This window comes from Choloepus didactylus, chromosome 9, assembly GCF_015220235.1.
Source record: "Choloepus didactylus isolate mChoDid1 chromosome 9, mChoDid1.pri, whole genome shotgun sequence".
In the NCBI taxonomy this organism is placed as follows: Eukaryota; Metazoa; Chordata; class Mammalia; order Pilosa; family Megalonychidae; genus Choloepus; species Choloepus didactylus.
The window spans coordinates 16052936-16067830 of NC_051315.1; the positions used below are offsets into that span (position 1 = coordinate 16052936).

Consider the following 14895-nt stretch of genomic DNA (forward strand, 5'->3'; position numbering starts at 1 on the left):
CCAGTACTATTGTATTTTTGATTTGTAACTGCACTTTTTACTTCCCACAGGATCTAAAAGGCAAATACATAAAGCATAATGATAAATCAGTGGTTTTGGACTCATAATATATAAATTTGTAATTTATGACAAGAACTACACAGAAGTGGGGGGACCAAAGGGTATAGGAGCATAATTTATGTATGCTATTGAAGTTAAGTTGATTTTATAGCAAACGAGATTATTATGCATTTCGGATATTAAATTTAAGCCCCATGATAACCAAAAAGAAAATGTTAGAGAATATGCAAATTCATAGAGACAGAAAGCAGAGTACAGGTTACCAGGAGTGGGGGGCAAAGGCAATGATGAGTTAATGCAAAATGGGTTAGGGGTTTCTGTTTGAGTTTGTAAAGGGAAAGTTCTAGTAATGGGTGGTACTGCAATATTGTGGATAATGTTAATCCCATTGAATGGTATGTTTGGGAGGGATTGGGATGAGAAGATTGTTTTGTATATATGTCTCCACAACTGGAAAAAAAAAAAAAAAAGAAAAGAAAGAAGACTTACAGAGATAATAACAAATGCAATTCATAATACTGGATGGGATCTAAGAATGAAGGAGAAAAGTCTCAAAAGGACATTATTGGGACATAAAAAACATTGGACTGTAGAATGTAAGCTTATATCAATGTTAAATTTCTTGAACTTGATAAATGTATTTAAGGTGATTACATAGTCATCCTTGGTTGTAGGAAATATACATGGAAGTATGGGTTCAAGGAATAAGATGTGCAGCCTGCTCTTAAATGTTCAGAAAATAGATAAATAGATGGTAGATAGAATGATATGACAGAGGTGGCAAAATGTTAAAATTTGATGGATCTGGTTATGTGGGGGTGGGGGTGAAGGTATGTTGGAGTTCTCTGTATGGGGTTCGTATTAGTTTTGCAGCTCTCCAGTAAGTTTGAGATTATTTCGAAATGAAAGTTTTAAAAAAAAATCTAAGGCAAGACTGGGTCTTGAGGGTCAGTGGCTGAGGTGTGGCCCCAACTAGGCCCCCAGAGGGCCTGGGCTGCAGGAGCATGCCCCACAGCTTCAGGTTGGGAGTGTCCTGGTGATGACTGTCCTGCAATACCCTGTCAGGCTGTGCAGGGTAAGAGTTAGTTCAAGGTCATCTGTGGCGCCCACCCATCAAAGCCCACTTGGTTCCCTGGTAAGACCCAAGTGACCACTTGTTTACAGAGCCTTTATCTATTAGAAACTAGTCCTGCTCTGTAAACAAGGCCACAGCTAGCTGCTGCAACTGACTAAGATCTTTAAAAGGGTTCTGGGGTAGACTACAACCAAAATTGTCCATGAAGGTTGAGCCAGAAGCCCCCATTTCCCTCTTGAGAAGCAGAAAATTCCTCCTCTCTGTGGAAATAAGGGTGAGGATGCATGGTTCTCCCAAATCCAGGATTGATTTTAGACTATCAGGGAAAAGTTTAAAGGCTACTGATTATTGTAAAAAATTTTTGTACCCAGAGTAAAGAACTCCAAATTTCTTTTGAGAATGAGGACCCATTTCTTATGATAGAGGAAGGTCATGTGTCCCTCCTCAGTGCTCTATTAGCAGCTGTGTGAGCCTGTAATCTTAGTGGTTATAAATGTGTTGTCATTGTTTGTTTATTTGCCTATCTCTTCTGCCATAGGTGAGCCCCAGGAATGAAGAGAGTATAACTTAATTGTCTTAATATTCTGGGTACCTAGTACGGGGTCTGGTAGTTATTTGTCACATCATCATATTAAAATGATCTTTTCAGTTCCTAACCTCGTGGTTCCCAGACTTTTGGAAAAAGTGGGTCAGTAAAATGGAATGTGAAAGAATATGGGGCAGTAACAACTTCTTTTTTTTGGCCATGTAAAGATTTTTTTAAAATTACTACTACTACCTCAAATGGCACTATCATTTCACAAAGAACCAAAATTGTTTAATATCAAAAAAGTAGGAAGAACATGATCTTAGAATGATGGATAAAGGCGGTTTTGTGACACCCACCCCCCCCCACACACACACACACTCATACCTAAATTGTGTGTATCTTTCTCATTTTGCGGTGAGCCCAGAGAAACTTGGTCATGGCCTATCAGTGACCTGGCTGTGTGAAGCCCAGATCTTTCTGGGATGCTGCCCAGATGTCAGACATGTCGTAAGGGCCCTTTTGTGTGTTCTCACTCTTGCCTTGTTTTTTTCTGAACAGAGCTCTATCAGAGAAAATTGTCTCAGTCCTGCCAAGGATGAAGTGTCCACACCAGCTGGAGCCCCACCAGATCCAGGGGATGGATTTTATTCATATATTCCCAGTTGTTCAGGTGAGAGCCTTTGTGTGTTTTCTTGTCCTCTGAATGTCATAAATCCTCTAACGGGTCTGGCTCCTGGGCCATCTGGCTGGGTCTCGGATCTAGTGGGTGTAGCATGGATTTGAAGGCTGCAGAACATGACAGTGTTTTCTGGTGTCATCCTTATTTGGCTCTTGGTGCTTTATATACCCTGGTTTCACACAGACCCTAATTAGGGTCTTTGAGTGTTCCCATCAGGGGTTTTTCTTTGTCCTCTGGTTGAAAGTAGAGCTCAATAGGCCTGAATGTTCTGGTGCCTTCTGACCTATCCAGCCTTATTTGATTCCTGTTCTAGCCCCTTTGAGATTCTTTCAGATTTTCTTACACTTGCTATGTTTCCTCCGTCACAGTGTCTTTCCTTACACTGGTCCTTAGGGGTGGGATGCTCTCTGCCCACTAACAGGCTCCTTTGCTGTATCTATTCATATGGCCACATTACTTTCCTTCACAGGCATCTTCCTTACTGCACTGTACCATGTACACTCATTTTTGTGATCATTTATCTGACTGTCCTATCAGACCGGAAGCCTCACGAGGCAGGAGCTCTGGCTGTCTTGCTCACTGTTGTGTCCCAGCACCCAGCAGAATGTCTGACACTTATTTGATGACTTGTGTCTACCCCAGCCTTTCTCTGAGGCTCTGTGATTAAGTGGCTTATGCCATACAGCTCCCTAGAATCTGTGTACTTCTGTGTCTGGTGGTCCCTTCCAGGCACCTGGAAAAGGGAAGAGAAAAGAGGCTCAGCTTTGTTGCCTTCTGTGTCAACAGCACTTTGCATTTATTACTGCATTTGATCCTGACAGCGTTCCTTGAAGCATCTGTTATAATCTCAGTCTTCCATTCTAGGAGAGGGAGACTCAGAGAGGGGAATTACTTTGCTTCAGGGCAGAGAAGTTGTGAAACAAAGATGCTGGTCTAAACTCTCTGTCTCCAAGCCTTGTGGCTTCCCGACTCCACCATTCATACAACCACCAAGAAGGAAGCTGCGCAGCCCTTGCTAGAAATGTCTTCTATCTATGTTAAAATTATAGGTGGTAGGAGTTAAGGGCATAGATCCTGAAGACGTCCCAGGTTCAAACCCAGCTCTGCCACTTTTCAGGTGTCAAATCTTGGGCAAATGGCTTAACCTCTCATTTGTTAAGTGGAGGTGACAATAATTCTGTCTGGTAGGATAAGAAATAAGCAAGTTAATGTGTATAAAGCACTCTGAGGAAGAGCTGCACCATATGCTCAGTGCTTCGTATGTGTTGTATAGTTGTTTCTGCTATTGTTGTCAGGAGACTTCCCCTACACTAGACTTAGGCCTGAACCATCACGTTGGTCCTGGGCACGTCAAATGCCATGAATTTTTTAAATTTGAGGCTAAGACTTTAACTCAGAATTTGATTTGTATGCCTGTTAGACTTTCTGTCTCTAATGCAGAGAGATGGTACCTGATCCTTTTTGGAGAATGTGCAGTAGGGGGCCCTGTGTTGATTATTACTGAAACCTTCAACACCATCATACTTTCCTCCCAAATCCTGAGTATATAGGATTAGTGTAGGATTACTCAGCCCTTCGCTAAAACTTTGAAGGCTCAAAAAATCAATTCCAGATTTGAGAAGAGGATGAATGAGAAGGGTTGTCTTCTATAGTCAGTTTGGGCATTTTGAGTTGCTGTGAATATTCCATGTCATGAGTGGAATGCTGGAGGGATTCCTGTCTGCATGTTCACCTGGATGAGAGCTGAGGCTCATGGCTAACAGCTTGCTTGGTTTCTTGATGAACCTGTAAAATTTAAAATGAAAAGCAGAGGTTGACCTAGAGCTTCCACTTCTATTTTACCAGTTTAGGGCATTTTTAAAAGTATGCTTTCATCATCATTTCCTAAAAGAAAATTCACTTTAACCTCCAATCTCAGAATAAAGGACAGTTCTTCAAATTGAATTTAGCATTACAGAACTCTTCCTGTGTGCTCATATAGTACTGGTAGTAGGACTGGTAGTACTAGTGGCAGTAGTAGTAGTAATCCTGGTAGTGCCAGTAGCAGCTCTCCCTGGAGAGGGGACAACATCTCTACATCTCTGACAGGTGGTATCTACTGCTGCTCAAATATTTCCACCAAAGGGGGTTTCACTTCCAATTCAGTCATAGCAATGAGATAAGCAGAGCTTTGGGTTTCGCTGGATGAGTCTTTCATCTCTTTCATCTCTTTGCTAGATGCTGTGTTTCTGACTTTTTCTGTTTAAGTCCCAGTGAGAATTTACTTTGTATCCTGGTGGGGACATCCAAACCCAGATCCCCGGCAATGCTGTGAGTTTCTCCTTTGGGCTCCTCTGAACTCCGTAAACCAGCTAGGTGCTCACTGGTCAGTCTCCCTGGCCAAGATCAGAGGTTCCCAAATGTGGTTGTGGGACGAAATCACCTGGAGAGCTTGTTCCCCACAGATACTAAGGTGGTAAGTTTATTGTAGGGCCTGGAAATTGCCCATGGCCAGGAGGATAGGTCAGGAAACGGAGGCTTAGGTGTGAAGGTCACACAGCTGGTTAATGGAAGAGCTCTGGTGCCCAAACTTTCCGTTTTCATTGCTGTGATAATCAGGTCTTTCGGTGTGATGAAGTTTTCTGAGGATAATCAGTATAGAATATGAATGCACCAAGCGATCAAATTGCTCTGTGGTAGTGGAGTTTTTATATGATAGTTGAGTTTTTATATGATAAATACACTGTTAGGAATCACTTCTTGGTTGCCCAGGGTTAAAGAGTAAACAGCTTATGCCTGACTGCAAAATAGCAAATGGGAAATAATTTGTTTTGTTTGAAGGAAAGAAAGATTTCTTAACGGAAAACAAAGCACCAACCATAAAGGAAAAAAATTGCTGAATAGGATCACATTAAAATGTCTGCTTTAAAGGACAGAGTTTTTTTAAAAAAGAAGGGAAAACCACAGACTGGAAGAAGTTATTTACAGTGAATATCACTCACAAAGAATGAGGACTCAGAATATATAAAGAACTTCAAGTTGATATGAAAAAGGCAAATAATCCAAAGGGTTACCCTTTTTTTCTATTGATTGACCATTTGGGTTACCCTTTTTTCCCAACAGAAACCTGAGTTTAAAAGGGGTACCCAAATGGTCAATAAACAGGAACAGAGATGTTCCATCTCAGCATTTAACAAGGAAGTACAAATTAAAGCCACGATGAGATTCTGTATCCATCAGGGTGGCAGAAAAGAAGTCTGACAATCCCGGTGTTGGAGAGGATGGGAGCAAGAGCAAGAGCTCCCCCCAGTGCTGTGGGATGATACCTCTTACAGCCTCCTTGGAGAACAATGTGTGACGTCTTTGGAAGTAGGAAATATGCACACCCTTCTACACAGCGGTTCCTTTTGTTGGTATTTGCCATGGGGAATCGCTGCTGTACACACATCAGGAGGCTGGTACGAGAAGGTTGCTACAGTAGCTTTAGTAATAGCAGAAAACTTGAAACTACCCAAATGTCCATCCTCAGGAGATGGATAATTGTGGGAATTAATCCAAAGGAATATTATTCAGGAGATAAAAGGAACTATAAGCAACATGTACGAATGCAGGTAAACCAAAACATGATGTTATGTGAGTAAAATAGCTAGTTACAGAATACTCCAAAGTGATACTGTTCATGTAAAGTTTAAACAGCTTGCAAGATAAGACAATGTTATTTATGGCTTCCACTGTACATAGCAAAAAGTATATAGACAAGTCTAAATACAGACATGATAAATGCAAATCTAGCAGTTACCTCTTGGGAAAAGGGAGAGAACGTGGTCTGGGAAGGGTACACAGGGGCTTTTGACTGTGTTTGAAATATTTTATTTCACTGTTGGGACAGTGGGTGCTTGTTATATTTTTCTCTGTCTTTTTAAAAAAATTATTTATTTATTTTAAATTTAATTTTATTGAGATTATTCATATACCCTACAATTAGCCAAAGATCCAAAGTGCACAATCAGTTGCCCACGGTACCATCATACAGCTGTGCATCCATCATCACAATTTTTTTTCCAATTTTTAGAACATTTTCATTACTCTAGAAAAGAAATAAAGACAAAAAAAGAAAACTCAGTTCCTCCCCTACCCCTAACCACCCCCCTCCATTGTTGACTCATAGTATTGGTATAGTACATTTGTTACTGTTGATGAAAGAATGCTAAAATACTGTTAACTGTAATACATAGTTTGCAATAGGTGTATTTTTCCCTATATACCCCTTTATTATTAGCTTCAAGTTATAGTGTCATACATTTGTTCCAGTTCATGAAAGAGATTTCTAATATTTTACAGTTAAGCATAGACATTGTCCACCACAAGATTCTCTGTTTTATATATTCCCATCTTTTAACCTCCAGCTTTCCTTCTGGTGACATACGTGACTCTGAGCTTCCCCTTTCCACCACCTTCACACACCATTCAGCACTGTTAGTTATTCTCATAAGAAAATGCTACTGTCACCTCTGTCCATTTCCAAACACTTAGGCTCAACCTAGTTCAACATTCTGTTCATAATAAGCAACCACTCCTATTCTTTCTCCTTGTTCTTTATCCTGTTAACTTATATTTCATGTCTGTGTGTTTACATATTCTAATAAGTTCATATCAGTGAGACTATGCAATATTTGTCCTTATGTATCTGACTTATTTCACTCAATGTAGTGCCCTCAAGGTTTCTTTGTCAACCCAGTTTTTTTTTTAAGACAGTTTTGTTCACCCACCATACTTTCCATCCTAACAATCGATGTTTCCCTGTATAGTTACATATTTATGTGTTCACCACCATCACCACTATCTATATAAGGACATATCCATTTCTTCCACAAAGAAGGAGGAAGAGTCAAAGAAGGTAGAAAGGAAAATAAAAAAAAAAAAAAAAAAGACAGCTGTGCCAGTTTGAATGTATTATGTCCCCCAGAAAAAGCCATGTACTTTGATGCAATCTTGTGGGGCAGATGTTTTAGTGCTGATTAGATTGGAATCCTTTGAGTCTTTCCATGGAGATGTGACCCACCCAACTGTAGGTGATAATCTGATGAGATAATTTCCATGGAAGCATGGCCCCACCCATTCAGGGTGGGTCTTGATTACTGGAGCAGTATATAAACTCAGACAGAAGGAGCAAGCTTGCCACAGCCAAGAGGGACTCTTTGAAGAATGCACAGGAGCTACAGATGAGAGACAGTTTGAGGACAGCTGTTGAAAGCAGACTTTTGCTCCAGAGAAGCTAAGAGAGGAAAAACACTCCAAGAGCAACTAAGAGTGACACTTTTGAGAAACTGCAGCCTAGAGAGGAACGCTAGCAGAAAGCCATTTTGAAACCAGAACTTTGGAGCAGACGCTAGCCACGTGCCTTCCCAGCTAATAGAGGTTTTCCGGACACCATTGGCCATTCTCCTAGTGAAGATACCCAATTGCTGATGAGTTACCTTGGACACTTTATGGCCTTAAGACTGTAACTGTGTAACCAAATAAACACCCTTTTATAAAAGCCAGTCCATCTCTGGTGTTTTGCATTCCAGCAGCATTAGCAAACTAGAACAACAGCTAAAACACAATGAAAGGAAAGATAGAATTAAACTAAAGTAGAATAAAAGAATCAGACAACATCACCAAGGCCAAGAGTCCGATACCCCTACCTTATGTCCCCCTCTTACAGGCATTTAGCTTTGGTATATTGCCTTTGTTACATTAAAGGAAGCATAATACAAAGTTTTTGTTAACTGTAGTCTCTAGTTTTTATTGATTGTATTTTTTCCCTCAATACCACTCTATTTTTAACACCTTGCAAGGTTGACATTCATTTGTTCTCCCTCATGTAAAAGCATATTTGTATATTTTATAAGAATTGTTGAGCACTCCAGGTTTCGCTGCATGATACAGTCCCAGTCTTTATCTTTCCTCTTTCCTTCTGGAAACCTTCCTTTTTCAACCATATTCACAGTCATCTTTATTCAGTATACTTACATTGCTGTGCTGCTGTCACCCAAAATTGTGTGCCAAATCTCTCACTCCTGTCTTTTCCTATCTGTAGTGCTCCCTTTAGTATTTCCTGTAGAGCAGGTATCTTGTTCACAAACTCTGTCATTGTCTGTTTGTCGAGAATATTTTAAACTGTCCCTCATAACAGTTTTGCCAGATGTAGGGTTCTTGGTTGATGGTTTTTCTCTTTCAGTATCTTAAATATATCACACCACTTCCTTCTTGCCTCCATGGTTTCTGCTGAGAAATCCGCATATAGTCTTATCAAGCTTCCTTTGTGTGTGATGGATCACTTTTCTCTTGCTGCTTTCAGGATTCTCTCTTTGTCTTTGATAATCTGATTATTAAGTGTCTTGGCATAGGTCTATTTATATCTATTTTGTTTGGGGTACACTGTGCGTCTTGGAGCTGTAATTTTATGTCTTTCATAAGAGATGGGAATTATTGATTATTCCCTCTATTGCTTCTGCCACTTTTCCCTTCTCTTCTTCTGGGACACCCCTGACATGTACATTCATGCACTTCATGTTGTCATTTAATTCCCTGAGACGTTGCTCATATTTTTCCATTCTTTTCCCTATCTGTTCTTTTGTGTGTAGTATTTCAGGTGTCTTGTTCTCCAGTTCCTGAGTGTTTTTTTCTGCCTCTTGAGATCTGCTGTTGTATGTCTCCATTGGGTTTTTCATCTCTTGTGTTGTGCCTTTCATTTCCATAGATTCTGCCAGTTATTTTTTCAAACTTTCGATTTCTATCTTATGTTCTCCCAGTGTTTTTTTTATAGCCTTCATCTCTTTTGTTCTGTCTTCCCTGAACTCTGATTTTTTTTTATTTGATTTAGCATATTTCTTTCAAAGTCTTTAATAGATTGTTTCATTAAAGTGAAACAGTATCTCAACTGTATTTTGATCGAGGTTTAAGTTGTTCCTTTGGGCCATATCTTCATTTTTCCTAGTATAGATTGTAGTTTTCTGTTGTCCAGGCATCTGGTTTCCTTTGTTACCCCATTCAGATTTTCCCAGACCACAATGGGTTCAGATCTCAGAATGGGGTTATATTCAGGGTGTATCTTAGAGGATTGACAGGCTTATTGTGAGGTCTCCAGTCACTGTGCTCTTCCTAACCTGTCCATCAGGTGGCGCCCATCAGCCTGTCACTCCATCTGGTGTAAGGGGATGTGGCCTCCTTAGTTTCTGTTTGGCTGTTTTCCCCCAGACACTGGGGTCTGGTTCTGAAGGGAAAGCTGGGCCCCACCTCCTTACTCTTAGGGAAGGTATACCCCCTAGGGAGTTATCCTCTGCATTTGAATAATCTCTCTGGCTTTGTTATCTCCACCCCTGTCTGGGTCAGAGTGCTGCGAACTGAAAATGGCTGCAGTTCTCTCTTCTGAGCCCCTCAGGTTGAGAGAGAGAAAAAGGGAAAAAGGAACAGAAGGCCCCCTTTTGGAGCCAGTCCATGCATACCCCCCCCCTCCACCCGTTTCACTTGTTGGTCAGAGGTAACACCTGGTCTTCTGGGCTCCCCCTCCCAGGACAGATGAGTCTTCTGGTTCTCACTAAAAGCTTCTATCTGCTTTTTGGGGGTTTGTAGCTTGTATTCAGCAGTCCACATTTGTTAATTAAAACCCCAGTTGGAGCTCAGCTGAGCTATATTCTCTTGCTCAGAGAGTGCTGCTAGTTTCTGCCATAGAGAAGTTTTGCAGCTCAGCCTGCCATGGAGGGAGGAGGCTCTCAGCACAGTTCCGCAGCTTTTACTTACAGATTCTCTGCTGTGATCTCAGGCATTCCTCCCAATCCAGGTTGGTATACGATGTGTAGACAGTTATGGTTGTCTCCCAGCAGTTATTACAGGTTATTTACTAGTTGTTCCTTGCTGTTTATTAGTTGTTCCAGGGGACTAACTAAATCCCACTCCTCTCTATGCCGCCATCTTGCCCCTCCTCCTCTTGTTTTTTTATATGAATGAAAGTTTTTTATATTTTATATTAGTTTTTTTATATTTAAAATTGTTCTGGCTCCTGAACCTATGCCAAATGCTGAGAGGTAGTAAGTGCTCCATAATGTTCTTCAGTGATAAGGAGAATGAGTGAAGAGCCAGTGAGAAGAAGCAAAGTCCACTGCTGCGCTTTGCACTCTTTTGCCCACACAATACCTGGCTCTTGTATGTTTTAATTAATTGGAGTTTTAAGTAGGGAGAAATGAGGAACAGCTACTTCTGGTTATCAGCCTCATAGAGCTGGGAAATGAATAAAACCCGTTTGTCCATTTGTCTTGTCTAGAAAGCCTCAGAGTTGTGACTTCCAGTTTTGTCTCTTACCAACTGTGTATTGATGAGCAGATTACATAGTCTCTCTGATTTTAGGTTCTGTAAGACACGGCCATTGCTATCTACCTTATAGTGTGACGATTGAGACAGAATATGTGTGAGTGCCAGGCTGACCTGAGCCTAGAGCTATGCACTTAGGACACACTGTTCTCCAATCTGAATGTCTGGGAATTTTTTATCCCCCTGTCAAATAAGAGGTTATGCCAGGTGTTCTCTTGTCCTTTGTTTCTTTTGTCCTTTCTCTGGTCTGTGGTGTAGGCAGCACAGAAAAGAGATTTACATTAAGATATTCCACTGGGACCTGGAGGATGTGGGAATAGCTACATTCATGCTGTGCTTCAGGAATTGAAAGAGCACTCTCCTAGTACTCATGATTTCACCTGCTCCCACAATAGCTTTGTGAGGCGAAAGGAACTGGTATTCTTATCTCTGCTTTACAGAAAGGGAAACTGAGGCTTTGAGGCTATCAGGTGAGGATTTAAAGCCCCTGCACAGTTAAGCAGCACCGGGGCCCACCAGATCTTAGCATCCCCGATTTCAGCTGGTTGCTTTTCCCATGCTTCAGTATGTGTTGCTATTCTCTTGTCACTTAGTCTGTCAAGTACAGTGATTTCGGGTCACGAGTTGTGCCATCTCTAATTAGCCTTCACTGCAGTGGGATTTCATCCCTATCAACTCACATTTCCCACTTTTCTTTCTTCCCCAGTGGCTGGTGAAGCGAGCCATAGAAACAAAAGAAGAGATGGGTGACTATGTCCGTTCCTACTCCATATCCCAGTTCCAGAAAACCTACAGTCTCCCTGAGGTCAGTATTGTACTTTTATATTTTGTCCAACCAAAAAATGAATACATATGTCAAGACACCCCAGGAAGGAGTGGAGTAAGTTCAGGTTTCAGGAGGCGTGTTTCCACCCCCAAGCCCCTGGACTCCCATCCCCGGCTGGGCCTCTCTGTCCCTCCTGGTCTGCCTTGAGTATTGAAGCGGAGCTGCCTCCTTCATTAGAACTACCTCTCTAAATGGGCACTGAGTTTAAAGCCCAACAAAGTTGTCCTTTTGTTTCTTTTATTTTTTGAAGGAATGTTCTTTCTGAGAAATAAAGTTTATTGCTCCCATTGTAGAAACAATATACTAATTGCAGAAAATGTGAAAAATACAGGCATACAAAGAAAAAAGTCACCCATGATCTGATGACCTAGCCAAACTTGATTAAAATTTTAGTGTATTTCCTTCATATTTTTCCAATCATTTTCCTATAGTTGTGATCACTTTATACAAGCAATCTTTTTAAAATTACCATTTCTCCGTGCTCATCCATTTGTTTTTAATGCCTGTATAAGTTGTTCTGTTTGTGACATCATTCACAAGCAGATAATATTCTCTTCCTTATGAACTTTCTGCCACTTTTTATATAGTTTTCCCTGTTTTCCAGAGGTTATTTTTCTGAGTGTGCTTTGGGTGGTGAGGCAGGAGGCAGGCCTTCCCTCCCCCCATTCCAGGTCCTAAGGGGGCTGACATCCGGCTGCCCCTCTGAAATCGGGAACAGTGGCGGTGCCCCCAGTTGGGCGCTTCTAGTGAGTGGGAGTTGAGGGCGTGGTGGTGGTCACTGCTGTGACTTGCTTAGTTGAAAGCCGAGACCTTCGGGTGAGTGTTTGGAGGGACTCCATGGTCTACAGCCTCATTGGTGCTGCTCCGAGTGTGCCACACAGGCTGCTGCCTCTGCCTGGCACCTCTTTTCTTCTCTTTGAATGCTCCCTGCCCACCTGCTCACACGTCCTGCTCCGGCACTCATCCTTCAGAGGCCCCCAGGAAGTGACGACATGGTGCCCAGCATCACGCTTCCACTCCCTGTGGGATTTCTGAAAGTATTGCTCAAATGATTATTTCTGAGCGTGTGCTCCACAGAATGCCTGTTGTGTGCGATTGTAAGACATTTTAGCTGAACAGAGGGTTCTGTGGTTGAATTAAATTTGGGAAGCACCAGTTAAGCAGCGTTAAATGGTTCCTTTACCAATAGATTCCTCTGGAGCTTAATATGCCAGTTTACACTGTGAATCTCGGATGGGGGGCTCTCTGTCCTGTGTTCTAACCTTGTTCGACCATGGAACCCATTCCTCTAGGAACACGTACAGGAATAACAGTCCATGAAACACAGTTTGGGAAACATTGATCTTACTCTGCATTTTGGTACTCGATCCAGAATTTTTAGTAAATTACAAGAACCAGAGCATGTTTTTGTACAGTCCTATAAAGCTTTTTGAGGGACCACCTGCTTATGGCATTCCTGTAGTAAAAATTTACTAATAATTACCCCCAAAATAATAATAGCTGATAGCTATGGGTACCAATCCCAGCACATGCATGCCTGTTATTCAATCTTCATGACTGCCCCCTGAGAAGTATTGTTTTCCCCATTTTATAAATGGAGAAACTGAGGCTTAGAGGAAGGTAACTCACTTGCGGTTTCAGAGCTCGTATGGACTTCATGAGGACACTTGTCTTGGCTGCTACACTTTCTGGCCCGCCTTTTTCTTACTAGGCTTTAGGGATCTGTGTTGGAACCATCTGCAGGGGTCCTGGCCTTTTCCCATGTGGAATGTATTGCAGTTTGTTAGAAAGTTTAAACTTCTTTTGACAAAGAAATGATTGGAAGGCAACTTATAAGGTAGATTTCTGAGCAGTCCAGTTGAGTTTTAATCTTCTCATGGGATTTGTTTAATGTCTTTTTTTTTTTGTCTTGCAGGACGATGACTTCATAAAGAGAAAAGAAAAGGCCGTCAGGACAGTTGTTGACATTTCTGTAAGTTTCCCTGCCTGTGCTCTTCCGTAAGAACTCTGCTTAGGCTTCAAATAGCTCCTCGATTTAAGTCACAGAAATGCTGCTCTCTCAGGTCTCCCTCTTCTAGGCTCACCCAGGCGCTGACCTTAGATGGGTGGGTGAGGGGTACCTGCTTCCCGTGTCCAGCATTGGACGCCAGCATTGGTGGGCGGAACTTGCCACAGTCACTGCCCTGTGTTTTACTCAGTTCCAGTTTTAAGGGAGACATATCCCAAGCTCAGAACTGTTCCTCATTTATCTCAGTGCCTACTTTTTAAGTAGGTCTGATGTGCAGGTGATGAACTGAGTAAATTTCCCATCTCCTTTAGTGGCCTGGAGAGGCAGGGTGGCTTCTGAGCTTTGTGCAGGAGACTCTAGGGTGCCTTCACCACCACACACAGTGCATCTTAACCACTGGGAATCTGCATGCATGCACCTCCTTCCCCAGCATGGGAGCCAGTGTGCTCAAAACACTCTGGTTCCTGTCAGCACCCACCTCCTCACTCCCTACCTGAGTGACTGGGGTGAAGCCTCAATGCCCAGGTGAAATTCTCTTTCTTCCATAAATAATGTAGTCTTGTTTTGCGTGTTTTTATACTGTATTTAAAGGGTATCATACTGAACATTTCACTTAGTATTGTGAGATTCACCACATTTAGATATGCAGCTCTGGTTGATTTCTACAGCTGTGTAGTCCATTGTATTACTGTGCCAGCCAGCTTAAGTGTCAGGTCTGCTTTGGGGTAATTAACACTGTGTTACTGTAAACATTGAGGTTGTCTGTCTTCTGTGGCATTATAGACCAGCTGTAGAGTCTTTCCAAAAAAAGAATTCTAGCATACTTATCTTTTTTTTTTTTTTAGTTTTTTTTTCTTTTTTTAAATTCATTTTTATTGAGATATAGTCACATACCATGCAGTCATACAGTGTACATTCAGTTGTTCACAATACCATTATATAGTTGTGCTTTCATTCACCAAAATTGATTTTTGACATTTGCATTACCACACACACACAAATAATAAGAATAAAGAATAATTAAAGTAAAAAAGAACACTGGGTGCCTTTTTTTTTTTTTTCTTCCCCCATTTTTCTACTCATCCATCCATAAACTAGACAAACAGGAGTGTGGTCCATATGGCTTTCCCAATGACATTTTCACCCCTCATAAGCTACATTTTTATACAATCATCTTCAAGATTCATGGGTTCTGGGTTGTAGTTTGATAGCTTCGGGTATTTACTGCTAGCTACCCCAATTCATTAGAACCTAAAAAGGGTTGTCTATATTGTGCATAACAGTGCCCACCAGAGTGACCTCTCGGCTCCTTTTGGAATCTCTCTGCTACTGAAGCTTATCTCATTTCCTTTTACATCCCCCTTTTGGTCAAGAAGATGTTCTCCAT

The 14895-nt window shown here is 41.5% G+C and overlaps 1 protein-coding gene across 3 annotated transcripts in view; it reads left to right on the top strand.

Moving 5' to 3' along the window:
- The window catches only part of CCDC93 (coiled-coil domain containing 93), a 136291-nt gene that overhangs the window by 20822 nt on the left and 100574 nt on the right, over window positions 1-14895 (top strand). For all 3 annotated transcript variants that reach the window (XR_005218914.1, XR_005218913.1, XM_037850246.1), the window contains exons 4-6: window positions 2223-2334; window positions 11381-11479; window positions 13416-13472. Coding sequence is in view for 1 of the 3 variants with exons in the window: in XM_037850246.1 (XP_037706174.1) it covers window positions 2223-2334; window positions 11381-11479; window positions 13416-13472 (268 nt within the window). In the remaining 2 variants the exon portion in view is untranslated. The remainder of the gene's footprint in view (window positions 1-2222; window positions 2335-11380; window positions 11480-13415; window positions 13473-14895) is intronic.